The 26,552-nt window shown below is 40.4% G+C and overlaps 1 protein-coding gene across 13 annotated transcripts in view; it reads left to right on the top strand.

Annotated features, from left to right (window-relative positions):
- Window positions 1–26,552, top strand: part of BBX (BBX high mobility group box domain containing) — a 140,468-nt gene that overhangs the window by 99,421 nt on the left and 14,495 nt on the right. For 8 of the 13 annotated variants that reach the window (XM_030960832.1, XM_030960820.1, XM_030960827.1 and 5 more), the window contains 6 exons: window positions 3,687–3,767; window positions 6,999–7,079; window positions 9,255–10,170; window positions 11,060–11,198; window positions 14,343–14,491; window positions 22,107–22,193. In XM_030960832.1, coding sequence (XP_030816692.1) covers window positions 3,687–3,767; window positions 6,999–7,079; window positions 9,255–10,170; window positions 11,060–11,198; window positions 14,343–14,491; window positions 22,107–22,193 — 1,453 coding nt within the window. The remainder of the gene's footprint in view (window positions 1–3,686; window positions 3,768–6,998; window positions 7,080–9,254; window positions 10,171–11,059; window positions 11,199–14,342; window positions 14,492–22,106; window positions 22,194–26,552) is intronic. The other 5 variants (XM_030960886.1, XM_030960878.1, XM_030960862.1 and 2 more) reach the window with 4 other exon arrangements.

The following is a 26,552-nucleotide window of genomic DNA, read 5'->3' as shown; positions in this document are numbered from 1 at the left end:
CTATAGCAGTAGAGAAATGGTGTTTTTTTCTTAGCTTGTAGCCTGATGATTTAATTTAGGTTGCTCCTGGAGAAAGTATTGAGCATGTTACAGAACCTCTTTAAGCTTTCCCCCCTGCTATTAAAGCTGCTTGTGCTCTTTCAGCTATAAGGGCTTTCATTTGCACAGGCTGTCTTTGTGAAATTTGGCAAAAGTCCTATTCCTTACTGTGCCACTTCTTATTGCATCTTGTCTATATGAACGCATTACTGCATTTAGAGAACTAAATTATGGCAAGCACTTTGCAGTGGGCTGCTGTGAGCAATGTACAGTGCTACAAAAGAAAAAAGAGAAGGAGAGAAAGTAGTTATTTAACCAGTAGCCAAGTAGACCTGTGAAGAAATGTGAAGTGTGCTCTGGTCTGATGTGCCTGGAGATTTCTGGCAGCCATCCCAGCTCAGTTTTGGTTCTGGCTGGGTGTTCCTCATATGTTGCCTTTCTCTTCACCGCCCTTGCAGCAGGGTGAGTAAAAGTGCTTCTTTGTGAAGACAGTGATCCCATTGAGTAGGTTTGTCATTTAAAACAGACACCTTTACCCCAGGAGTACAAGTGCCCTGTCACTCAGAAACAGCTCATTAGGTGTAGAGTAGCATGGGATTCTTTTTGTCTTTACAGCCTCAGTTAGTCTTTCATCTGGTTGTCTAGCCCAAGTGCTGTAGTTGTCAATTAAAGCTGTTCAGGATATGCCTAATGAGGCCTGCCCAGTGACTTGCCACAACAGATGATGAAAATCCTGGAAGCAAGACTTCATTCGGTTTTGTGGGTGCACAGGCAAGTGCCTTGGAGGTCTTCAAAGATGATGTGACATCCTTATAAGAGCTTTTTGAAGTTTGGATTGTTGTCAAGTTATGCTTTTGGCCTTCTCATGCTTCTGACCTTGCAAGTGGTTGTCCCTACTTTTGTCCTCCTCATTTGAAGCTGTATGGAAAGGCTGTGATTTCTGAGCAGTGGGCCGTGTTCCTTAGGGCAGTGGCTGTTTGCAGGCTGTCTGCTCACAGGGACTGGTCACTGTTCCTTTCCTTGCCATGAGAGGGAAGCAGAGCAGATGGGACCCCTTGCTCTCGTGGTCTTACTGCATCTGTGTTTGGCAAATCTGAACAGATGGTGGTGATTGCTTCCTTGAAAGATGAGTACCTCTTGGATTTACTTTCCTAAACTCTTATTCATTATTAAAGAAAAGGCTTCTGGGGTATGGAAGCAAAAGAATTGCTAGTTGAACCATCTTAAAAATAAAATTAATCCACAACCACCAAACTCTTTGCTTTCAGCAGCTTTTCTAAATTTTTTCTCAAAGTGATTTAATTAAAAAAAAAAAACAACAAAACCTGTCATGTGCAGTATGCAACAAGGTGAATTTTTTTTGCTAGTCCAGCGTGTTATTTTTATTTAAGATAAAAAGCATGACTCAGGAGGATTTTGTCCATGTTGCATTCTCACATGCTCACTTTGAGAAGGTTTGCTCTGTGTTTATTTCTGTGCAGAACAGAAAGTTTGAATCCAAAACTTTTAGTCAAAATACCTTGAAATTTGGAGTGTAAAAACTAGTGAGTGTTTTGTCTTCCAGCTTCCGTATGTAATGCTGTAATCTTCCCAGGTGAAGAAAAATGTATTTGCTGTTTGCCCACATACTGAAATTATTAAATGTTAGTGTTGGAATGAAATGCCTGTTCTAGGAGGAATATGAAAAAGTAGTTCCAGCTTCTTTTGCAAACTAAAATGTAATATAATAGCTAAAGTCCCCCCTGTATTGTAATAAAAGATAGTAACTTGATCCTAATGATCCTCCAGTTAAACCTCTACATCAGTAAAGGGCTGTTTGTGGTTGTAGTACTGGGGATTCTGATTATTTTTAAGTCTAGGACATGTCCTTAAGACAGGGAATGGGATCTGTAACCTCACTGAGGGCTGATTGATCAGCCATTCTTTTCCTTCTGACGTTTGGCCAGTAACTTCATCAGAATGAGTTATATGCTTCTGTCACTTGCTGTTTGTTTTCTTAGCTCTTTAAAGGTTGACTTTTTTTTTTTTTTTCCTGAGATGAAGTGTCTCCTTCCTCTCTTTCTTTTAGTACTATAAAGATCTCATATTTTGTTAGGAACACCTATTGTCTTGTCAAAATTTCTTTACTGTTTCCTCACTTTCTGCATCAGGAGGCAAGATATGCCTGTATATTCTCAAGTTATAATTCAGTGTGTGTGGGTGTTGTTCTATCCTTTTTCTGCCATTCATGTTATGTGGAAAAAAAATCATTGAGATGAGCATTTGTTAAAATAGATAAAAAAGTTGAAGTGCGGTGTACAAGATCACTTAGTCAAGGGGGGTCCTGAGCAGGTTCACTGAACTGTCTCAAAGCAAAACTAGGATGTTGAAAGATTTCAGTTCAATATTAAAAATTACTGTTAGTGCACATTTGAGTATTATTTGCTGTACTTAAATAGCTTTAAGTGAAATGGATGTCCTGGATTTTGGTGGAGGAGGATGTGGTGGGGAGTGTAACAATAAATTCTTTGACAGGTAATTGAAAGATAAATTCTAAAAATAACCTAGTTCAAAAGAGAGAACTTATTACAAGGAGAAAGGCAAACATGATAATTTTTGCATCTGGAAGATCATAGAACCGTCATAGGATGGTTTGAATTGGAAGGGACCATAAAGCTCATCTTGTTCCAGCCCCCCTGCTGCATGCAGGGACGCCTTCTACTCCATGAGGTTTCTCAAAGCCCCATCCAGCCTGGCCCTGATCATCGGCCTCTCTGGGCCACCTGTTCCAGTGCCTCACCACCCTCTGAGTTAAGAATTTTTTGTAACATCTGCCATAAACCTGCCCTCTTTTGTCTTAAAACCATTGGCCTTGTCCTGTCGCTACCTGCGTAATCATGGTCCTAAATGTGATTTTTGTGGTGAGGGGCATACCATAGAAACACTGATGATTTTGTCCCAAGGCTTTTAAAGGCTTCTAAGTCAAATACTACTATGCAATGCCATGCCAAAAAAGGTCGCATATCGGAAATTTCTTGCATTTCTGAATTGATAATGCTGCCCTGGAAAGCAGGTCTGAAAAAATTTGGCTGTAAAAGCAATTCCCTAAAGTGATAATGGTAGTTATTTACTTATCAAAGATGCTGGCACACCAACAGCTCTTTGGGAAGCTAGATTTAATCTCCAGACGTAGGTCTTATTTCCTTTTTCATAGCTAAAGAAAGTGAAACAAGAACTGCCTGTGAGGACAGATGGTCCTCTTCTATGTCTAAATAAGGGGAAATACTGCCCAGACCTTCTGGGAGAATTTAATTTAACCTTAACAACTAATAGGGCATATTTTTAAGCAACACGTATGATTTGTTCACTTGGTCACATAAAACTGATGTAAAACACACAGCATGACAGAATATTGGCTGTGGACAGTACAAACATAGAGTATCTGTGAACATAATCTAAGGAAGGAATGTGGTATTTGCTTGTGTTCTTCTGTTTTCTACATATCTGTTAAGTGTTTCTTGGGTGGGGTTCCCTGTCTGAAGTAGGGCCTTTTGCCAGAAAGAACTAAAATCTAACTAATCTCTTATTTTCCATTCTTTTTTCCCCTTCCTTTCTGTCTTTCCTGTGTGCTACTGAAATATTTTCTCCTCTGTTCATTTGTAACCTAGATCTCATCAAACACTTCCCAGTTGCCAAGTCCTGAGCCAGTAAAGCACTGTGGGAAGTCGGCACTCTTCCAGTTGGCAGAGGTAAAGTTATACCCACTAGTGTCAGAAGGGGAGGATGTGTATAACTTTTCCACAAAAAAGTATTAATTGTTCATGGTTTGCTCTAGTATCAAATTTCGTGTTTCCAGAAGCATAAATTAGTAAGTAATGGCATACCAAGAGAAGTAGGCAGTGGCTATGGTCCCAGGGACCTAGTCTTTTAGACACTTGTGAATGTGCTTATTTTCTTAGAGACAGCACAGAAAGTTACACTTCTTTTTGGGAAAGTTAGCTTTATAACAGTAATAAAAACAATGCTCAGGAGAACAGCAAAACCAGGAGATAACAGTATTCTTAATGAGGAGCTGGATACCAGGATTAGAATACAAAGCTTTAGTTATGACGATTGGAAGGTACATTACTTAATCGAGGACCGAGAATAGGAAAAGGTCATCAGGAATCTGTATGAAGAGTTGGAAGTTGATGCAGTGTATTAAATTCTGAAATTGGCAGCTGTCAGCAGTAATCAAGAATGCTGGGTCAGGTTTCCTCAAGGTCCTAGAAATTCTCTGTGAGTCTTAAATATAGCCTTGTAGAGGTCTTCTCTTTGGTATGGATGATTCACTCAAAAATCTCCAAGGTTTGATGTGCAGATGCTGTTCTTTGTGATGATTGAAAGATGAAGATACATGCTGTATTCCAGACAAATAAGGAAGTATGCTAGCATGTTACTTGTACACTTCTTTTGTTGGTTTTTGTTGTGGTGTTTTAGTTTATTTCAAATTCACATCCTATTTCAGTACAGAAAATGGTTCTCTGGATCCTCTCTAGTTGCAGACTGCCCTATGTTCTTGCTGGTGAGATCTGTCCCTCTCAGGAAAAAGGCAGAGGTTGGAAGCATTGAAATGAAAGTATTTCATGTCTTGTTCTAGTCTTGCAAGGCTGTGGCTTTATAGGAATTTATATGAGTGGAAGAAAATCTGCCTTACTGTACAGGCAGTCTCTGGCAGTAGTAGAGTTTGTGGCTATGCGCTCTATTGCCAGCAGTGCCTGTGCAAGGGTGATTACACCCAACTGTGATCAGTGATCCATAAGGGTATTTGGCTGTTGCAGCTCTGGGCCAGCAGAAGGGCTGGTAGTATTTACTCAGGACACCAGAAGTTTCTAACATGGCCTCTAACAGGACAGCAGCAGGCTGAGTAGTGCTGCTCTGGAGTAAGATTACTGCCATGTGCAGCCTGATCTTTAGAAGTCAGCATTGGAAGTTGTGATGTGACCATAAAGCTTGTGAAGCCCTAATTTAGTAGAAGGACAGATGCTTGTCCACAGGAGTGCACAGTTTGTACTGCAGGTGGCAGAAAAAGCAAAGCTAAGTCTGGCAGCATGACGTTGTGTGTTGGACAGGTTTCCGTGATCTCTCAGTGATTGCTCAGATGGTGTCCTTTAAGCCTAATTTAATACACAAAATGGACGTTAAAGGCTCTGATTCAAACAGGCAAAAACACAGCAGATGTGCTAGGCACATCCTCCATGTCTCTAGCTCTTGTAGGACATCAGTGCTATTGGTTTTTTTCTTATTTTTTTCCCCAGTTTTGGAAATCTCTAATGTTGGATCATAGTTGAATAAATGATATGTGAGAGATTCAGCTTGAGTTTTCAGATGCAGTTCAGTCCCTGGTTTGAAGCATCCCAAATAAACCATTTCATAATCACCTCGAGGGTGTTTTAGGTTTGCAAGTGGATTTGGCAGACAGCTTGCTGTAACTCCAAACTGCAGATGTTGTGCACTGGAGGGGACTACCGCTTCCATGCTGCTGGCATGGCAAGTGTCTGGTGCGTGGGAGTCTGTCTTCTTCAGCATACCACACTGCTCTGCTGCTCCTTCATCTGTTTGCTATGTAGATTAAACAATTTTATCTTCTTTTTTACCCCCCTCTTCCCTATCCCTTCCTTTTTGATATTTCACAATATTTAACAGATGGTAATTAAAATAAAATGCAGAAGGGGGTTTAATTATTTTCTAAAACTTCTGAGGATTTCTAAGTTTCTACAAATGGTTGGAGCCACTCTGCATTTGAAGCTTGGGAGGTTGTTGCTGTTCAGCTCTGCTGAGTCCCTTGCTGTGTTTAACCTTCAGTGCAGAGGCACACGAGTAAGGGAGGCAGTGCAGGAGTGGAGCATCACCTCACCAAGCAAGGAGGCCACTGCAGAGCACTAACAGCACCTGTCAGCAGCATGTGGAGGCCTGAGCTCTGATTATCAGAACTTGGGAGGCACTGTGAAGAGCTGCACCTTCCAGGAGATGTAGAGACAGTGTTGGTTTTTGTTTATTTCCTTTATGGCAGTGACAGGCCAAATTCTGCAATCGACTTTGTAGGCCCATGTTGATTGAGAGCAATGAAAACTGAGTTTGTGGGGACAGAGAGAGACAAAAGGGTGTAAATATTTTGGTTTCCCAGTCCCTTATAACTTCACATTCTTGTGCAGCCTAAAGAAGGAGGTATAAGAAGCCCATAAGCCTTGTCTGAGATGATGGGATATGTCCTTAAAAATACAACATTTTCTTCAAAGTAGTGGCCAATCCTGATACTGATACTTTAAAGTTGTTTAGAAAAAGATAATTTCCTTGCACCTATTTCAAAACTGAAGCAAAATACTCTAAAGTACTGAAGAGGATCATGGCCTGATGCAGGAAAAAGATTCTTGGAGGATAATCATCCTGACAGCCTTCTTTTATTCTGAGGAATGCTAAAGATTACCAAAGGCTTAAGGGCTTTAACTTAACTTTGGGTTTAGAGCATGAGTCCTATAGGACACCAAAAGGCAATATCATAACCTGAAAGAAATAGCCTCCTTAACCTGTGATAATGAAATAATTAAAAATTTTGGAATCCAGTGTCCTGCTAAGCCTTTAAAAACACCACTAGCTGGGCTGCATGCTGGTGTAGATTGTTGTTTAACTGCTGGAGTCTGTTCCTGTGTGAGAGAGCATGTGTTTCAGTTCATCCTGTTCCTCAAAGGGAGTCCTGACAAGAAAAACCCCAAATGTGCAAGTATCGTTTAGTGTACAGTGGTGTTGCCCATCAGAGCAGTGTTGGAGTGGGTTTTTATTCGTACCAGCATGCACAGGTCTACACTTCTATTTTAGTATATAATCTTATGAATTAATTTTGGGAAGAGGGGAAACAATCTGTTGAAAAGCTGTGTCATAAACATGAAAGAATTGGTAGTGATCAAAGAATGTTTTATTTGTGTTGATTTTTCTCTCTATAGATTTCTTCAAGTACATCCCATTCAGGACCTCCTGATTTAACGAAACAGTGTGGAACATCAGCATTATTTCAGCTGGCAGAGGTAATACTAAAAAACTGGTGATTAATTGCCTCAGGTGCAGTGGGGTGGAGAAGTTAAAGCTATTGATTGCCAAAGTCTGCAAGGCAGAACAGTGATAGAATTATAATTGCACCACTTCTTATAGAACCATAAATTATCATGGCTCAGATGCCACAAGTCAAGATTTCCCCAGATTAGCCATCAATTTATAGAGGTTTCTAAGAGTCTGGTGCAGCTGAGAAGTACTGTCAGTTCCTGGTGGCAAAGGGACTTGGTTGCAACTGAACTTGATTCAGTTTCTTAGTTTAGGCTTTGAGGTCTTAGGGCTTAGCTGAGGAACACAAATAGTTGAGAGGACTGGATGACTGTGTTATAAAATTCCGACATTGCGATTACAAATTCATGTTAATGGTTATGAGCGGCTTTCATTTATTTTTGCTTTTCATGCCCATTTTATTTTTCAGGAGAACTAACAGGTCAATAACTTACATAGAAGTTCTGCTATGGTACTCTCAGCAGATCTTCCTACTGGGAACAGTTAAAACCAATGGCACTTCATTGAAATTTTGCCTTTTTTTGTTTCTAAACAATTTTTTAAGCTTTCTCAGTCTTGAAGATTGTTTAATTAGAGGTTTATTTGCTGACAAGACAGGAGTCACTTCTTTTGTAACCACATCTGTAACTCTGTACTACTGGCTACTGCAGAAGAAGCAAATGTATAAAAGGAAAAAAATCCATTTCCTATGCGATGTATGTTGAATTGACAAAATATTCTTTGTCCAGCAAGCTCCATCTTAAAGATTGAACTTTAGCTTTTGAAAATCACAGGCTGTGCTTAACATTGCAGTGTAGTAAAAAAGTCACAGAAATACCAAGAACTCACATCAGCACAGTTGTGGAGTTCTCCTTTGCCTAGTCTAACCTGCTTCCCAATAGATACTGTGTGTTGGCCAAGCTCTGGTGCTTTACAATGCTCAGCTCAGCTTGTCCTGAACCAGATCAGTAATTTCTACCTTGTGTGGCAAGAATTTTGGAAACCTGCTACAAAACATCCCAATCGTTGGTGTTATGTTCTTACATAAATTGGTATGAGAGACTTTTTTAGCTTGCAAGGAAGAAAAGCCTTGCCAATTTGAGAAATCTAAAATGGACCTAAAGAGAACCCATGTGTCTCGTGGAGGTACATCCATACTGACCACATGGCCTGTGGGCTAAGCTGCGGGAACCTTCTGATGTCTGGTTCAAAGCAAGCCTCCTTCATCTTCTGGTTTTGCTCCAGGTGACTGGTTGACATTTGTTCTAAAAACAAAACTGCACTGGGAATTCAGCTTGGGGGCTTTGAGAGAGGACAGTAAGAACAAAGCATGTCTTCCCAAGGGCTGTTGGTTGGTGCCGTGAAGGACTACCTTCTGTAGATGTGTCTGCATAGCTTACAGGAGATCCAAAACAGAGATGATCTCCTAAGTCAGTGCTGCAGGAACATGGAAGTTTGTGGACCTTCTGACAGTTCTTTTTCTGAATATTGATGTTCCTCAGATAGTATAAGGATTTTGGTTTCCATTAGTGTTATCTCCAGGAGGAGATAACCATGGCAACCACTACTTCTTTGCAGGTTTTTTTGCAAAATAAGTCTGTGACATGAGAAGATTTGGAAGGCTTTTTGTACTACCTTCCAAATTATTTCTTACATTCAAGTAAAATAAAATAACCTCAGAGAGATTCAGTAAACATTTTTTCCCTTACTCCTTCAAGGCCATTTGGAAAATGGAGAAAGGAATTGTATTAGGGACATTTGAAAGTTAAAGGGGGAACGGATGTGAGATTCCAAGTAGATTGTCTGTAGCAGTAGTCAGAGATAACTCTGTTCCGTTGCATTTCAGATATTCTGAAAATCTGTCTAGCAGTGGATTTCCAGATGATATAAAGAGCTTTAAAGGAAACATCACTGAGATCAGTTGGGAGTGTTTTTCTATTACAGCAATGAACCTACCAGCCTTATTCTAGCACTTAGCCCTCATGCCATTGCATCAGTTTCAGCATGTCTTCAGCCTGTTCTTCAGTACTGTCCTGTAGCACAGTTTGCTTTCCTAAACTAGAATGCCAGAGAGATTCCCTGTTAAATGCTCCTGTTAGTATAAGTAAGTAATGTTAACAGTTGATGTTTGTTTCATGGGACTGTTTTTAAACTTATTTTAGATGTGCCTTGCTTCAGAAGGAGTAAAAGTGAAAGAATCTGGGAAAACAAAAGTGGAAGCACTGGAAGATGAGGAAGGGGAAGTTTCAGAGGACATGGAAGTAGAACTGGAGAAAACAACAGTAAAAGACTCCAGTAATAGAAAAGTAGAACAATCAGAGATAGAAAATCTGCAAAACCCAGATGAAACAAAAGCTGAGGAATCAGAAACTGCAAAATGCAGAAATTTTACTAGTCTTGCAATGGAAAACAGTCCTTTTGAGAGAAAGGATAACACAAAGGATCACATGTGCCGTTCTCCAGAGCTTTTCATGAGTGACATGACTATCCTTGGGCTAAAGCCAGAAAAGATAAAGAAGAAAAAGAAAAAAAATAAGTTGGACCGGCACACAAATGAAAAATCCACCCCCAAAAAATCTTGTAAAAAGAGGCAGTCCTCCGAGTCGGACATTGAAAGTGTAATGTACACAATTGAAGCTGTGGCCAAGGGGGACTGGGGTGCTGAGAGACTTGCGGATACTCCCCGCAAAAAAAACCGCCCTGTCTCAAATGTGAAGGGAAGCATGTTGGATACAAAATCACCAAAGAAAAAAGTGAAATCGAAAGAAAAGAAAACGTCAAAGGAGAAACCAATGGAGACCACCAAAGAATCCAAGCCTCCCGATTTCCTTAGTATTGAAGCCAGCAAGGAAGTACCATGTGAGGTTTCAGATAACATTAAAGTGGAACCGCTGACCCCAACAGAGGAGGTGGTACCCCAAAGCTTACCAGAACAGATCAAAACTGAGGACAGTGACTGTGTTAAAAAGATAGAAACCTGTGGCTCCAGGAAATCGGAGAGATCTTGCAAAGGTGCTCTTTATAAAACTCTGGTGTCAGAGGGCATGCTCACATCTCTGCGCGCTAATGTGGACAGAGGTGGGTGGCTTTGAGTGTTTTGTTTACAACATGAACTGCAAAAGCCTGCCTGGAGTGGGAGGAAAAGCAAAAATCCATGTTTAAGCTGGAGTTTGAGCAGTGTGCAGTGGGAATATTGTGTCTGGCGACCTGAGATGCTAGGGACAGGTGGAGTGGCTGGGCTTCCTGTTCCACGGCAGGTCTTTTGAAGTCCTGCAATCTGTGTTCCTGCTTACCTCACAGACTCCTAACTGCTCTATTTTTGTCTTTCGTGATCTGAGTTTTAAGTTCTTGGCTGAAGGCTTTGTTGTTTAATTTGTCAGCCTGCTGGTAGGTGTGTGCAGGACTTGTGATGTATGTAACCCCAAACCATTACCTTGTTTCTATATAAACAACTCTTGTGGTTGTGAGCATAGTTCTCAATCCTGCAAGAAGCAAATGTGTTCTGGTTTTGCTTTGGTTGTTAGATTTGCTGTAGGCAGTAAGTGAGAACCCTTTATCCTGTGTAAGGACAAATCTGAGATAATATCTGGAAGCTTTCAGTGAAATGTCTGGAAGTGTATTTTTCCAGCTGGTAGATTTACATGTGTAATTAGAACAGTCAGAAAAGAAAAAAGTAGTTTGTAATTTAGGGAAGCTTATTACTGTATATCTCTTCATCTCTTTCTTCTTTATACCTTAAGAGATCCTGCCTTTTGAGATAGTCCAGGAAAAGACAGGAGAAGGGATGCAGAATAGTTGTCAATATCATCATTGGCCAGTTTAAAATGAAAAATGTTTTGTTACTGCCTTAGAGAATGTCAGGCTTCATAAGTTGCCGTACTGCCTTGGTACACAAGTTTCTTTTGCATTTACTTTGTTTTGGAACATTTTTCTAAAGATGAGAAACTATTTTCTTCCTTCATCACAGGAAAAAGAAGCTCAGGAAAAGGTAACTCCTCAGACCATGAAGGATGCTGGAATGAAGAAATCTGGGCCTTTTCCCCAGGTGGAACAAGTGGGAACAAAAAACTGAAAAAGACTAAGCCAAAGGAAGAGTTTGTTTTTGGGTAAGTTGTGGCTTAACACTGATGTTTTAGTTAGGTCAGCCTAATAATTTAAGAGTGACTCCTGCTCACTGCAGCTAAGTGATCTGCCTCTAACACACAAATAATTACAATTCCAAAAATGAAAAACCCTGTGGAACTGAGTCATGCTCTAAATACCTGATGTTTATATAGCAAAGTAATTCCTTTGAGATCTTTCCAGGTTTACACCACTGTAAGTGAATTTGAATGGTATTATTTGCTCAGTTCTAAACAAACCACACAGTATTTACCTGCTCAAATAGTAGTGAAGAGGGTTACTTAGATTTTCAGAGTACTTTGCAAGCACTGTTTAAAGTTCTATGTAGGTGTTCAATCATCATAAACCAGATTAAACTGGAAAGAATAGATCTCTTTGCCCACTTGGAGAGATTGCTTACAGAGGAATAGTAAACAGTGTTCTTATATTGGCAAATAATTATGATAAATAATGTCATTTTTCTGTTGTAGAGAAAAGATATTTAAACTGTTTATGTCTACCATGATGAAATTAAATATATCTTAAAAACAATAAATGAGTATAGATGCATTAAAATTTAGCAAGGTTGCACAGAATTATTTTCTAGTATACAAGTAATGATTTTTGTCAGAGTATTACAGATTTATTTAGTTGCAGGGGTAGTAGTTAAATCTGGGTTGCCATTCATGCTTGCAAATTCTTGCAGATGAGAAAATATATTTAAAAGGGGGAGGTTTTCCATGGTTCATGCTTAAAATTATAATATGTTTGGTTTTGCAGGTTTGCAGTACCCTTTTCACAACCTAGTTTATGTGACATCTAATTGCAGCTCACTTTCAGCAAAGATATTAAATCAGTGGGAATCCCCAAGTCTTTTTTATTGTAATAGTCAAGAAAAATTAGTTAAGAAAAAATGGAACACTTTGTATTTTTAGAGATTTGTATAGGTTTTGGAAATATTTTAAGTTGAAAGATTGAAAAATTTTTCCACATAATGATGGGAAAACTCATCACATCTTGTAGCATAAAAAAATGGTTGTAAATTATTTATTCAAAGAGTACCTAGGAAAATTGTCTAAATAATTCATTCAACGCTACCCTCATTAGCTGGCTGGATGAGAAAATACGTATTTTCCAATCTCTCATCTTTATTCAGTTGCATCATTAATGGATATTATTTAGTGAACTCTGTAAAGACAGAATTAAGAGTTTGTGAAGCATAAGTGCTGGAGAAGGTATCCAGTGTCCCTTTTCATTGCATTACCCGATCTTCTGGCTACTTGAAGAGCTGGTTTTACCTCTGCCTGCTCCACTTAACTCCCTCTGCTCCCTTCAGCATCACATTTCAGCCTCATTTTGTACGTGCATTGGTGAAAGGGTCCTCACCCCCTTAGAATGACATCATCTTCTTAATTTTCCCTATGTCCTGTCTTCCCCATCAGTAGCTTCCCATATTTCCCTGATGGTCTGGGTCAGATGTGCTTTCCCCACTCCTTTGCCAAGCAGGGCTCTACCTGCCTGTATCTCCTGGCAGAACTAGGCTGTGCAGCATGAACACCTCAGCTCAGCTACACATGTCTAACTAGGCTTCTGAGAGGCTCTTAAAATTCATGACAGTGTGGATTATTTTTTATTTCTTTAAATAATTAATCGCTGACGTAGACATAGCAGCACTCCCCATTGCCTGCCTGCATGTCACACAAGTTATAAATTACTAGCAAGGATGGCAGCTCATCCAATGTCAAATGAGGTTTGGTCTTCCCAATTAGAGCTGCAGCCCCTCACATGCCTTCAGGGCAGGAGCTGAGGCAGGTGGGAACAGACAGTGGGAGAGAAGCTGAGTCAGAGCAGAAAATCAGATGGTTTTGTGGTTGTCAGGGAACATCCGTGTGGAAGAGAAAAAAGTAGCAGTACCAAGCACTACTGACGTAAGAGACCTTTGTGATTTAAAACCAAAATAAACCATTGTACACAAACAAACAAATCCCACCATGCACCTGGTCTGCAAAGAGCCAAGGCTGTATTTTAAGATGGAAAATTGCTTCCTGAGAGAAGTAATAATTAGAGAGAAAAAATGAGGTATCTTCATATGTACCAAAACTTTCAGAATGCAATTTGTTTGAAGTGCTGCTTCAGAAAGCATAGAGAAGTACCATGTTTCTTGTGATACTTCCAAGTGTATAAAGGGCCATCCTTCCAACAGTCATGCCAACTTCTGTCAAATTGAGGTTTTTCATAGCAAGGAGAATTAAAAACAAGTGGAAGATGTCATTGTTCCTCTATCATTGACAGTGCTATTTATAACCTGCCTAACTGTGTGCTTGCCTTTTACTAAAACACAATTTCTACTTCTGCCTGGCTGCAAAAACTTGCAGGAACAGAGTGCTTATGCAAGCCAGTGTAGTCATTACAGCTGGAAATGCTGTGCCATCCTCTTTTGAGTGCTTTGTTTTCTTCTGGCTATTAGGAACAATCATACCTTGTCTGTGGATTTCTTGAGTTGTAGTTAATCTGCTGATGGTCATTCAGGTTAGGCTGCAGTATGAGGCGTGTTGGCTTTCATGAAAGCATAAGCTAGTAGCATTTTTCATCTCACAGCAAATGAAATACAAGGGGAGAAGATCTAATCACCCAGAACAAATACAAAACTAATTCCCACCCCAATGCTTCATGTTTCAGAATATCCACAGAAGATTGATTAGTTTGACATTCTTCTTCTGGTTTGAAATGCTGTTTTCGTTCTGGTGTAAGAACTTTTATGTGAAGTTATTTCATTGGTTTATTTATTGGTTTTACTGTCTTTGTTCATTCCCCTCACAGAACACACAAATCTCTTGTACGAATCTGTGCAGCAAACAGAGCTAAATGTCACCAGTATGACATTGATTATTTTTTTTTCTAATTTTAACATATGCTACTAAGGTAATCCCTTTGCACTGTTACAAATGCAGAAGCAAAAATGTACATTCTCATTCTAAAGCTGGATTAATATATACTAGTTTGGTGTTTACAGTGTGTGAATTTACCTGATTTTCCCCTCTCTCTGTGTAGAAAGGTGTGTGTGTATACACAGACATGCTCTTAAACAATATATTTTTTTTCTCCAGAAAGAGTTACATTTAATTTGAATGGTTTTGTTTCCCATTTAGCTTAGCAAAATTGGAAGAAGAATTTGCAAAGAAATTCAACAGCCTTCCTCAATACAGTCCTATTACCTTTGACAGGAAAAATTCATCTGTTTCGAGGAAAAAGCGAAAGATTGGAAGCGGCTCATGTGAACTACCAAAATCCAACAAAGGTAAGTTGTCAAGTGCAGGAAGTTCTTAAACAATGGCAGTACTGTAACAAGCTCAGGAATTTATACATTCTTACTTCACTGTTACCTGTGGAAAGTCTGAAGTCGAAGAATTACCTAGCATTGAAGTTAGTTGGTTCTCATCTGGTTTAGTTTTCAGGCTGATTGTTTTCAATCTTGATTCCTCGTTTTCATGATAAGTAGAACTGGGTAGAGTTTGTACACTAAATGTATTTCTTGTAGCAAGAAAGGTTTTCAAAAACATGAGTATTTGTGAGGTAAGTGAATTTGACAGGTTTTCCCAGGAGAAAATGGGGAAAAAAGGGCATATGATCAAAAGTTACATTTTCTAAGCTTAGTTTTAATTTCACTGTAATTTTAGTGTCTGTAAATTAAAACATAAGATATCAGAGATGTTTGAATGAAACATCTGGTATTTTTCTTCTATCAAGATTATAGTTCTGTTATAAGTTTTGAGCAAAAATGTCCTGATGTGACTAAAAAAAAGTTAGAGGACATGAAAACCAATTCCATACCCATTCCATTGCTGAGGCTCATGGAGGGAGAAACTCATGACACACGTGGCTATTTTTTTAATACAGGAAACGTGTGACACAGAGGTGGTAGAGAAGTGACAATGTGCTAGGATAAAACTACTTTTATACTGTGGCAGAAATACTGATGCAAATATACAGTATAGAAACATCACAAAATGAAGGAATTATATACCAGTAATTCCACAAGACAAAAGGATGCTCAAAAGGATCCTCATCAGGCACAGTTTGCAATGTGAAGCTGGTTTTCTTTTCTGCAACAATGATAGTTCCACTGAGTGACAGGTTTTAAGATCTAATACGGCTGTTTTAGTCAGGTGACCCTGGATTAGATCTGTGCCTTTTGAATGCTTCACAAATAATCACATTACAGTGTGCAGGATTGAACAGCTGTTCTTTTCTAGTGCATGCCAGTTTTGGTATTGATTTTTGTAATTAGATGTGGAACAGCCACTTTGCAAAATTAGACTTGTGCTAATACCAAGCTACTTCTGACTTCAGCTGACGTTTTGTTTTATGGTATGTATTTGACAGAACTTCTTAAATGAGCATGAATTAATTACTTTACAGCATGATAACACACTGGTAATTAAGCAACATCTGTTGGGAAGAAAACCTCCTCAACTACAGTGATCTAGCAATTGAAGTTGTAGTAGCAGCTCACTGGATTTCTTGCTACAGTATTTACCTGTTCGGGTGTCTGTGTATTTAAAAATTCTGCAGGCCCTGTGTTGTTTGGGAATGGTGGACTAGAATTCTGCCTCAAGCCAGGTAGCCCAGAACTGCATTCTGCTTTTAGGTAAGCTCATACCCAAAGGAGAGTTTAGTTTTTGTCTTTGTTAGCATCACTTAAAGAGCTTTGGAATATATTTGGCCTTGTCTCAAGGGAAGGTCAAAAACATAACTGCAGGCTGGTTACAAGCCTGATATGAGTAGCTTTGGCACAGCCCTGCAGAAACAGTCATGGAGCATTTGCCTCTGGCTGACAATAAGGGCTCTTTAAATTAAGCCAGCTGACTTTGCACTGAGCAGATGGTAAACAGTCACATGAACTTTTCCACCAACTGAGCTGTGGGGTTGCAACAAGCAGCCCCAGGGCAGGAATACTGGATAGTAACACTGCTCCTTCTGTAGTGCATATCTAACCACAGCCCCAAACTTAAATCCAGACAGAGCTAGTGATACCTGCTCCTAATTCCAGTGAATGTTGAATTCACACACTTAAGCTGGGCAAGCTGACAGTTTTGTGGCAGTCATTCCAACTCCCTGAAGAGCAAGATTCAGTCAGTTCTCAAGAGGTAGTTGAAAAACTTTCCAGCAAACCATTTTTCTTCTGGAAAAGAGGGATTGCTAAAAAGTAAATATTTGGTGGCAGTAGGTCAATTTTAAATGTGTTTTATTTTCTTAGGATGTGTAAAACTGGGATGTGAGTTGTGGATTTGAAATTATCTGACCTAAAAGTGAATATAGGCGAGCTTACTAGCTTAGTAAGTTAGGTTTGTTCCAGTTGAGTCAAACATTTATTAAGCTGAACCCTCAATTTAATTTGTGATGTACTGACAGTCTATTGAGCCTCATTGTGCTGTTGTCTGGTGAAGTTTGATGAATATAAAGACTCTTAGAGAAACCTGGCCTCCAAAAGTATAGCACAAGCAGATCTGTGTGCTAGGCTACTGCAAGTACTGCAGGAAATGAAACTGGCATATTGTGCAAAATAATAGAGCTTGGTTTGGTGTGGTTATGGGTCTTTTAAATTGTCCTGCTTTTTTACACCATTAGAATTAAAAAAAAGTAGCATTTTTATGCAATGAGCATGAACCGTGAAGGGTCAATATAATCTTTTGAGTGTGACTGTGTGTGGATGTGGGAGACCTTAGCTTCACACTGCTCTGCATTACTGTGTTGTCTGGAGCTGTTTCTGCTGTGAGGCTTTACCTTGGGTGTGTCTCTGCCAGGTAATTAGAAGAGTTGATCAGCACAAATAGTGTCTACAAGTGTTTTCAGCCTCTGGGTGTTTCCAAATAACAGATAAAAATCAGTAGGGATATGTTTAAGTAAACACTCCTTGAAATGATATGCTGCTTTTTCTGAAGAAGTGTGTGCAGGATCATAAACTATCTACTCATTTTCACTCTGCACAGGTAACTAAATTTTTTGAAGTCTACAGTGTCTACTGAACATGTAAAATTTAGAAAATATGTTGGAGTGCTGCACTATAAGCCTTCCTCAGGATGTTGAGTGAATAAAAACAGAGAAATGTTTTTGTTTGTTGGGTTTGGGGTGTTTCTCTGCACCACACCCCCAAATGTAACTGTATGCTTTAACTTTTATTTTGTGCTGGATTGATTCTCTATCAAATGTCATTAGCCTATACCTACAACAGGCTTGATGTGCTAACTAATCACACAGCCAGATTTGTCAGGATGTTTTCCTGCTCTGGAAAATCAGTCGGGCAGTGCCCACTGGCTACTTCTGTTGTGCTTGTCATTTCCAGTCCACACTTCAGCCAGTTCTTTCACATAAAAACACCTGAGGAACCCTGTAACATGAAAGCTGTTTCACATCCACACGTATGAAGGAAAATTTGAACCTTTTCTTGAATGAGAGGCACTTTTTTCCCCAGAGTTTCCAAATTGTCTAAATTCTGCTCCCACTGAGCAGAATTCAGATTGGGGGTCTTTCTTCAATGGGAATAGGACTGAACAAGCTATAAAGCTTTGTTAAAATCCACATCAAGTGTTCTGAACTGGGAACATGCACATACAATAATAATGCCACAAAATGGCTGAAGAATACAGCTATACTGAATCTATGCAGATGGCCTGCTCCAACATTTACTGGAGCTGTGACTGTTTCCTTTTTTTTTTCCTTCTTTCCAATGGCATATGTGCCAAAACATCCCACCATGCAGAAGTCAGCTGTCTGCAGTGAGTCACTAATATGCTTGTATGCAAAAGTGAGCAACAGGCAGAGTCATTATTTCTGCTTTGTACTTTGAAGAAATGCTCACTTATACACCAAGCACTGCACTAAAGCTTTCATTTTGGGAAGGCAAAGAGGGGAATGCACAGTGTGCTCTTATGTGGGGAAGAGATTGTCTACTTTTTTTTTTTTTTTTTGCTTTTTTGTCTGTGGCCTCTAGGCCTAGAAATAAAACATCAGCTTAAATTGGATGCTGCTTTGTGGCATTCCTCTTGGTCTTAGCTCTGGGGTTTTTTTGGCTTGGTTCAAAGCATTCAGATGCTTGGAGATTTCATGCTGTAATGTTCCAAGGATCATGACCTAAAAATACAGTGCCTTCCTCTGAGAGATGCAGAAATGCACAAACTGTTTGTCCTGATTTTGTTAGGATCTTATTAAAACATCCTCTATTTGATCAGATCCTTTAAAACAGGGAACTTTATGAGAGCAAAGGGGGCCTATGCCCAGAAATTTGGAGGAAGTGCAGTTATGGTTCATTTTCTTGCCTGCTGCTTCCCCAGGCAGCTGCCGCTGGCCATAACAAGTATTCTTAGGAAGAATCCGCACTGCCCTCAGTGAGCTCTATGGACAAGCCAGGGATTAAATCCTGTGGCAATTCCTGAAGTGCTAGGGAGAGGAGTAACCGTATAGAACATTTCCAACAGAGCAAGATTAGTAGATGGCTGTACAACAATGTCAAGTAAACTAAAATGAAAAGGGTTTTTTTCAGCTTTCTATAGCAAGGCACATCTAGGATCCATTGGCTAACAGCAAGACTTTTAGGTTAGTTTTTTCAGTCATGGATTTTCTCTGGATTGAATGTTCACAAGTGGCATTTGTTCAAAGTCTTGGAATACTTGCCTGTTGTCCCCATGAAACAGGTGTAGCCCAGCCAGGCATCCTGTCAGCTCCAGCATGGTGACTGTTAAGGCAAAGGGTGTGGATGAAGTTTCTTGTGGAGTCAGAAATTACATTGTTAAGTCCAAATATGAACTGTTGACTTATTTAGCTATTAGCCTGTCTTCTCTTTCAATGCATTTATGGCCAAAGGGTATCCTAAGTGTCGCTGGGCACTGTCTCACATGACTAACAGCTAAAAGGGAGGGAAATAGAAGGTTTCCTTACTGAAGGGCATATTTTCTTTTGGTTCTACTAAATTCCTTGGATTTTCCATATGGGAAAATGGCATTTTGCAGATACAGGCTGATGACAAAGGTGCCTTTGACGTGGGGAAAAAAGAGATGAAAGACACAGGTTTCCCCCTGTGTGCAGTGCTTGTCATCTTCTGAATTTTTCATCCCAGTTATTCTGCTTAGAGTTGCTGACACTGGCTCACTGTCTGTCATAATGATTGAAGTGGTTTGTATGGTGCAGGTTGAGCTGTAGAAATTGAGACTTGGGTGATATGTAACATATTGCTTCTTCCGAGCACCTGAAAAAAATTACTAATCAGCTAAGAAAGAATAATAATAACAGAAATGTCACAAGAATCATGTAGTTACGTACCTTGTTTCTGTTGATGTGGATGAAGTATCTGAGCTTGGTATCAAGAAAAGCTTAGTTCTTTCACTTAGGCTTTTGCTCAAGCTCTCCGAGCTTTTTCATTCCTTGTTTTACATTTTTGTTGCACTGACACTAGACTAGTCCTCTGTGATACACAGGAAACTGTTGTAAAATTTGCAGAGCAACTCTTCAGTAAGTTTGAGTGAATATGGCCTCTTCTGTTGTACTTTCAAGTGTTTCCTATACAGGTTCTAGTAAAGCTGTTCACATTCAAGGTGATGTTGCCCAAGATGATCTCTTGCTTGGACTTTATTTGGTTTGTTGTTTGGCTTCTGGATTTTTGGAAGTTTATTAATCTTTCTCCAAAGTTTTGATTTCTTCCATATTGAAAAAGAAGTAGCAGTGAGCCACAAATCCAACAAGGGCAAGATGCGAAAGTTTCTATGCCTGCCTCTGTTTGGATTTTAGCTTTCTCTCAGTAATTTTCAGTATTGATCAATGTTCTGGTTTGAAAGCAAAACCAGTGTGATACTCTAAGTCAGAAATATAATTTATTAGGAAAAAGAAAAAGGAAAACCATAATACATGCAATAATAGAAAAGAAAAAAACCACTGACAAAGTCAGAATACAACCTGACACCCTGTTGGTCAGGGTGTTGGTAGCAGTCCAGGCGGATTGGTGGCTGCAGTCCTCCTGGAGTGACAGATGTGGTTCTTTTGGAGCAGTGATCCTGTAGAAAGGATGTAGTCTTCCTCTGAAGATCCAGTGGAAAAGATGGCTGTTCCTCTGGAAATCCAGTGGAGTGACTGCTCTGTCCCAAACCCCAGATTTTATCCAGATGGGGATGCTTAGCTCCTCCTCCCTGGGCAGAGCATCTCACAATGGGCTGATATCATTCCGTGAGTCATGTGGTGGTCCATTAAACAGAAATGGCTCCTGGAGGGAGTTATCTCTGAGTCATGTGGAAAGGCATTGATGGGCCCGTTAACAGGAGATAAGGAAAAACAATGCTCCTCCTGGTTTCAACAGCTCTTGAGGATGGGAAGAGAATACGTCTTTATATTGTAACCTAGGACAATGAGACAGCCTAGTGTCTGTGAATGGCTTTCACTTAATAAGACTAAATACTTCTTCCATGTGCTACACACTTTACTCTTTTTTTCTTCGTGTATGGAGTCTGAGATGGCAAATTGCAGATGTATAAGTAGATTTACCCTGATTGCACATTCCTGTATGGTTGCAGTTGTGTCCCAGTAGTCAGTGTGTGTGTCTGGTTCCTTTTAAGGATGAGGAGGAGTGGAAAAGGCCAGTATTTGTGGTGGGTAGAATCCTGTTGCAGGTGAGCTAGAGATGGGAAGGACACCTGCTTGTTAGGCTATAAATCATCTTGTCACGTGCATAGCATCTCATTTCTGTTTGGGCTGGTCTGTTCTGAACTAGTCTGAAGAATTGCTTGTCCACTGTGTCTTTGGAAATAAGATTTTGAAGTTCAGATTCTGTAAACTTCTGTAAAAATTTGCTTTGCATTGTGGAGATTATGCATCTCTTATGCCTGTGTTGCTGTTATATCACTGCTCCCCTGAGGCAAAGGCTAACTTCTTGATGACATCTGATAGTGGCATATTTTGTGGTCCAGTGTCACACAAGATGTCTTCTGACTGCTCCTAGTGAAGACTCCACGGACAAAGTAGGAATGATACCATGAGCTGGACTTAACCTCACCTTCCTCCTCTGGGGGCTTTAACTTTTGCACTTAGTATATCTCATTTCTGGTCACCAGAAAGGCAGTTGTAGCTCTTGCATCCTGTGGTGGGTTGGTTCTGACTGGTAAGTACATTTCCACCCTGTTGCTCCCTCCTACAGTGGGATATGGAAGATAATAGGAAGGGCAAAAACAAGGAAAAATACTTCCTGGGTGTAGTAGTTTTGCAAAACTATTACACTGGATCAAGAAGAAGACAGTTTTATAAGTTGGAGGGAGGAAACAATGCCAAAGCCAGCACTCACTACTAGCAAACTGATGTCCAGCCAGTACCTGAGCAATGGACAACTTTAAAAAACACTTTCCCCAACATAGTTTTGTGCTGAGTATGGTGCAAAATGTGTCTTGGCCCATGTGGGCCAGCTGTCCCAACTATGTCCCCTCCCGACCGCTTGAACACCCTCAACCTACTTCCTGGGGTGCCAGAATGAGAGAGATCTTGATGCTCTGTAAACACTGCTCAGCAGTAACTAAACCATGGGTGTGTTTCCAGCGCTGTTAAGTTTACTGCCTGCCAGCCAAACCCAGTATACATGCAAAAGAGAGTATATCTTTAAGTAAGCAAGAAAACCCCCTGTTTTATTGTATGGCTAGGCTTTCCTAAGGGTTTCATTCCCCAAAATGCATTGTATGCACTTAAACATGGGGAGGTGGTGGATTGAACTATAGCTTGCTGAAAGCCTCCAGAGTCCCTTCAGGCAGAAGGTCAGGTTTGTGCTTCCCTGTCAAATGACAACTTGTATTATAGGAAGGGGAGGTTGTGCAGTACATAGTGTGACTGTTGTACTCTTTTTCAAGCTTCTGATTAAAAGTATGTATTATTAATGTTGTCTGTAGGTTCATTCCAGTCTCAGAAAAAGAACTTATTCCACAAAATTGTCAGCAAATTTAAGCACAGAAAGAAGCTTAATGTTCCGGACACAGGTACTGGTGCATTGCTTAATTAAGGTTTTCAGCTTCCTTCTTTCTCAATTCAGTCTTGGGGAAATGCTTCTAGGCAGAGACACCTCAGCTATCTAGTCTTTGACTGCTTTGGTTCCTTATTTTCCCTGTCTGCTGTGATTCCATTGCCTTCTGGCTCCAGTTGATATTACTTTACTCCAGTATGATGCTGTTTTGTTTTTACTTGGTATCTCCCTTTAATTACAGTTTCCCTGCTCCAGATGCCATGCAGCAGAGCTGACAAAGCAAGTGCAATTCTGCACTTGGCCCTGAAAACTTCTATTTTCCACAGCTCACAGCTCTGTAGTCCTTCGGTTGCTCTTATCTGCTGTATTCTTCTGTATCCGTGACCATATTATTTTGCCAGAGCATTTTTGCATGTCCCTATCTACTATTCCTGTGATTTCTTGCTGTCTGGAACTTTGCAGACTCCACCTGGTCAAGGTGTACGAGCCTGGTCGGGATGTAAGGCGCTTGTTTCTGCACCAGATCTCAGAAATACCAGCATCCAACCCTGCCTCTGTAGAAATCTTAAACCAGCTTTCTGTTTGCTTCATACTGAAAATACCTCTTGCAGTTTTTAAAGTTATGTTCTGGACCTTGTCTGTCCGCTATCCACTGTTTGCTCTCTAAAGTATTTTTCTTGTTACAGTATCATAATCCTGTGCACTAGGAACTCACAACTCTTGAGGGGCATTTTTGAGTGTACAGTATGTATAGGATTATAGCTTAGCCTGCTTCCCTGGGCTCTTTTTCTTTTATCATCATGTTGCCCACACTATTCAAGTCATGCCCAGGCTGTTCCTCTGTTCCACAGTGGTGTTCTCTCTTGCATTGTTCCTGTAATGTAGGAAAAACCTCTCTAGTTCTGCTTACTTAACTCCATTAATTTTGTCTGGTTTCTTCCCCACCCATGTTCATCTCTAAGATAATAATATTATTGTTCCCATCTCCAGTTTCCCCAGCTACCTTTATGGTTAATATCTTTTCCTAAGACTTGGCCATGTAATTTCCTCTCCTTTCCTGGTGCTGTGTTTTCTGTCATCTTTGTTGCACATACTCTATTTTCCCACATAGGCTCTGCCTGCTCTTCTGCATTCCATGGTACAAATAATTCGAAATTACTTGCTCTGTCTTGTTGTATTTGTACAACGAATATGTTGTGGCAGTTGCTTATGAGAAGTGACTATCTTGCTTCCATGTTAGTGTAAAAAAGGCACCATACATTAGCGTAAATTTTATTTGGCATCATTCAGATTTTGTTCCTGAATTATTTATAGACAAATTACAGGGAAATAGACAAATTATTAAGAAACATGGGTGATTAAATTCTCCTGGTAGAAAAGAAACAGAAAGCATTCAATAGATGATTAAGAGTAAAAAATATAAATACCTGAAAATTTGCAGACAAAAATGTGGGTAAACAAAATGTCAAACCCTGCATTTGTTTAAAAGAAGCCAGCCTGTTTTGATACAAAGTGAAGTGTGCACTATGATCAAAGATTCAACCCTGGCAAGTGTTGAGTACCCTGGCCTCGTTCCAGCACAGCACAGAGGCATGTCCTTGGAAGTTAAGCATGTGAATAATGTCATAGTTTCTAAACATTAAAGATGTCTCTGTGCATATGCTGAGGCAGAGCCAGCTTGCTAAATTCCTCCCAAGACTAAAGCAAAGACACAAACTTAGGAGCCTTACACAGCCCACATACAATCATCAGAGGAAAGGCAATGGATGTCTGTATATTGATGGGGACCTGCATTTTCCCCTGAATTACAGAGGGGAGAAAATTTGGAGTCTTGCCTACTCTGAAATGTACGGTTAGTGACTGAAACCAAAATGTTGATCAGCAAAGGGCAGTATGGGCATGGCCTCAGCAAGTGCTGGACAGACAGCCTCTCCCTCATATGCTGCCTACAGATCTTCATCCTCTATCCAGGAGTTCCTAGGCAACAGGCCCTAACTGTGTGGCTGAGCTGTCTCATATTCTGCAGCATTCAAGATGGGAATCTCAGAATCTTCATTTCAATTCAGATAATATTTATTTGAGCATTTTGTGAATCAAACAATAAATGAAAACTTCCACTCCTTTCTGTGGTTAGTCTATACTTGTGGTGAGTCACAAGTCTAACTAATGTGCGGGTTTGGTTTTTATGAAGTTAATTTTGCAGAAAGAAGGAGCTTGAGTGTTTGTATAGCTGCAGAGGAGACACTTGGAAGGATTGCTGTCAGCAGAGGTCATGCTGGCTTCATGTTTTTTCATCTTGAAAAGTGTGTGTGCCTGTATGCATCTGTTAGGAGTGAAGGAAAGTAAGTGCAGTAGAGGCAGATTTAATGGGATTGTGTTGTGTTGTGTTGTCCGTGTGTCTCTGGTATGAAAATCTGAGTGAATTTTGACCACACTGTACACAGCAGCACCAGTGCACGTCACTATGTTAAGAGTTTGCAGCTGTTCATAGAGCAGGATACAGCCCAGTTAAACCCCAGTGAAATGGTACAGAGAGCACACAGAAATGCAATTTAATATGTCAATAGGTACATCTCTTCTTCAGGAAGGCTGACAGAAGCACAGCTGGACCTATGCGTGTTTGGGAAAATTAACAGTCATCTGGGAGTTTTATTTTTCTGCCACACCAGAAAGGCTTTCCGATGGGACACAGTACTTAAAATAACAAGTCACAGTGATTGCATCTTTGCAGGTACACTTAGTGAGCTGTGCTGAGGCTCTTGCATGGTCTCTGTAGCAGCCAACTGTAACACTGGCCTTGGCACAGGAAGAGAAGAGAGGAGGAACACATGCACTGGCCTCAACACCAGCTCACATGTGAAGCAGCCCTGTTGCTGTGCTTGCTCCTACAGCAGCTCTCCCACACACATCAGAGCCCTGTTTTGTGGCACTTGCAGCCCAGAGGGAGCCAGTTGCTCTGTGCCTTTGGCAACCATTCTGGTTGGAGGTGGGCTGGATCAGGACAGGCTCCTGCAGCAGAGCTTCCCACCCAGGCCACTGTCTCCTACACCTGGTTTGGCCATCTGCTGCTTTGTATCTCTGCTTGTTAGTCCCCAGTCTTTGCTGCATCTCTGTGTGCTGCCTGGCCCCAAAGCAGTATTGTAGCAGTTTCCTATTGTTAGAAGAACTGGAATTTCTGCTAGGTCAGTCTGGCATCACTTCCTTGGTAAAGTGGTTCTGTAGACACTGATGACTTGAAGTGATGCTCTGTCTGGCTAGATTTTCACTGTTTATCTTCATAAAGACAATTAAATCTTCCAGAAAGACAATCAGATCTTTTAAGCCCATCTTTTTTCCTTGATACCAGCATGCTTAGACCCACAGAGCGTTTGTTCTCCACTAAGTGTGGTTAAACTTCTGCAGCTCTCTCTCATAACAGGCACCACTAAAGAAATTCTTTAAAGTTGTGGTTTTTTGGGGTTTGGTCTGAAAAGCTCATCTGAAAAGCTGTGGTGTGGCAAGTCAGTTCAATTGGCTTTGTTTTTCTTGTTCACAAAGATAGGGGGGAAATAAGACTACGTGTCCTCTGCATGCCTGCAGAATAGGATAAACTGTCTGTGCAGACCTTTAACAAACCTAGCTGAGGAAACTCTCTGGCATTGACCTCTGGATATGTCTCTCTCAGAGTCATTTCTGCCATGGTGTAGTCATGCCTGAAGGCCCAGACCTTCATGGCATATTCTCATCTCTGCTTGCAAAGATAGCCTAGTAGTTCTGCCCATGCCACTGTCATGGAGACCTGTTGGCAGGACTGCACAGTAACTGCAGTTACTGTATAAATGTCTAGACAATGTTCCCCTGAAAAATTAGCTGAGTTCCTCTTGGGACAGCTCTTGAATGCAGGACAGTGTGGAAGCAGAATGGATATCAAATGGATTAAAGAAACCTGGCTAGCCCTATCCTTCCTGCAAAACAAAACCAGGTCCTGATTTGGAGCATGTGTATACCCTTGTCACTTGAAGCAGTGGGATGCTGTTCCTCTTGAAGAAGGTGGAGGAGCACATAGTTTAGATGTAGAGTTGTTGAAACATGGACTCCTTTCTCCTTTAGTGGTCAGCACAAAGGCTCTTGCAAGTAAAGCCTTTGTGTTATTTCCAAGTTAGGTTTTATGTCTGCTTGAATAATACTCTGTAAGTCAGTGAAATGATTTCTAAACCCAGTGTCCACTAAGACTGCTAGAGAAGAGGAAAAGATGCTCTTCCCTTCAACATTCACCCTGCACCCACACACACAAAATACTCATTGTTCACCTTTAATCCTTCCTTCTTCAAGACCGTATGGCAGCAATGTTATGTTGAAGTGATAAAGAGTTTCTTCTAGAGCTAGAGGAAAAAAG

The sequence above is a fragment of the Camarhynchus parvulus genome, chromosome 1, assembly GCF_901933205.1.
Source record: "Camarhynchus parvulus chromosome 1, STF_HiC, whole genome shotgun sequence".
Taxonomy (NCBI): Eukaryota; Metazoa; Chordata; class Aves; order Passeriformes; family Thraupidae; genus Camarhynchus; species Camarhynchus parvulus.
This window is presented reverse-complemented; position numbering and strand designations above follow the sequence as displayed.